The sequence below is a fragment of the Buceros rhinoceros genome, unplaced genomic scaffold (genome assembly GCF_000710305.1).
Source record: "Buceros rhinoceros silvestris isolate BGI_N320 unplaced genomic scaffold, ASM71030v1 scaffold22747, whole genome shotgun sequence".
Lineage (NCBI taxonomy): Eukaryota > Metazoa > Chordata > Aves > Bucerotiformes > Bucerotidae > Buceros > Buceros rhinoceros.
The window spans coordinates 5,210-5,530 of NW_010423105.1; the positions used below are offsets into that span (position 1 = coordinate 5,210).

The 321-nt window shown below is 57.3% G+C and overlaps 1 protein-coding gene across 1 annotated transcript in view; it reads left to right on the forward strand.

Moving 5' to 3' along the window:
• Positions 1–321, forward strand: part of DIP2B (DIP2 disco-interacting protein 2 homolog B (Drosophila)) — a gene marked incomplete at its 5' end in the record, with an annotated part of 22,071 nt that overhangs the window by 4,763 nt on the left and 16,987 nt on the right. Inside the window, one exon of the mRNA XM_010140320.1 lies at positions 36–138. Within this exon, the coding sequence (XP_010138622.1) occupies positions 36–138 (103 nt within the window). The remainder of the gene's footprint in view (positions 1–35; positions 139–321) is intronic.

Genomic DNA, 321 nt, shown 5'->3' on the forward strand with positions numbered 1-321 from the left:
GAGTCACACCCTGCCCCTCTCTCTCTCTCCTGTAGTACAAGACGAGCAAAGAGGGCAGTGTCATGGGAGTCACCGTGTCCCGGATCGCCATGCTGTCCCACTGCCAAGCCTTGTCCCAGGCCTGCAACTATTCCGAAGGTGGGTGAGGGCACCGACGCAGCTTCTCTCGCGTGAACTGTGTCTGTACTGGTGGCACAAGGCTTTTAGAAAGGCCAACCCGGAAACCGGGACTGGGATTAGTGGTGGGAGTACAGCGAGTGCTCTGCCGGAGCTGGCTTCAGCGAGTCGCTGTATTCGTGACTGAAACTTCATGTTTAGAGC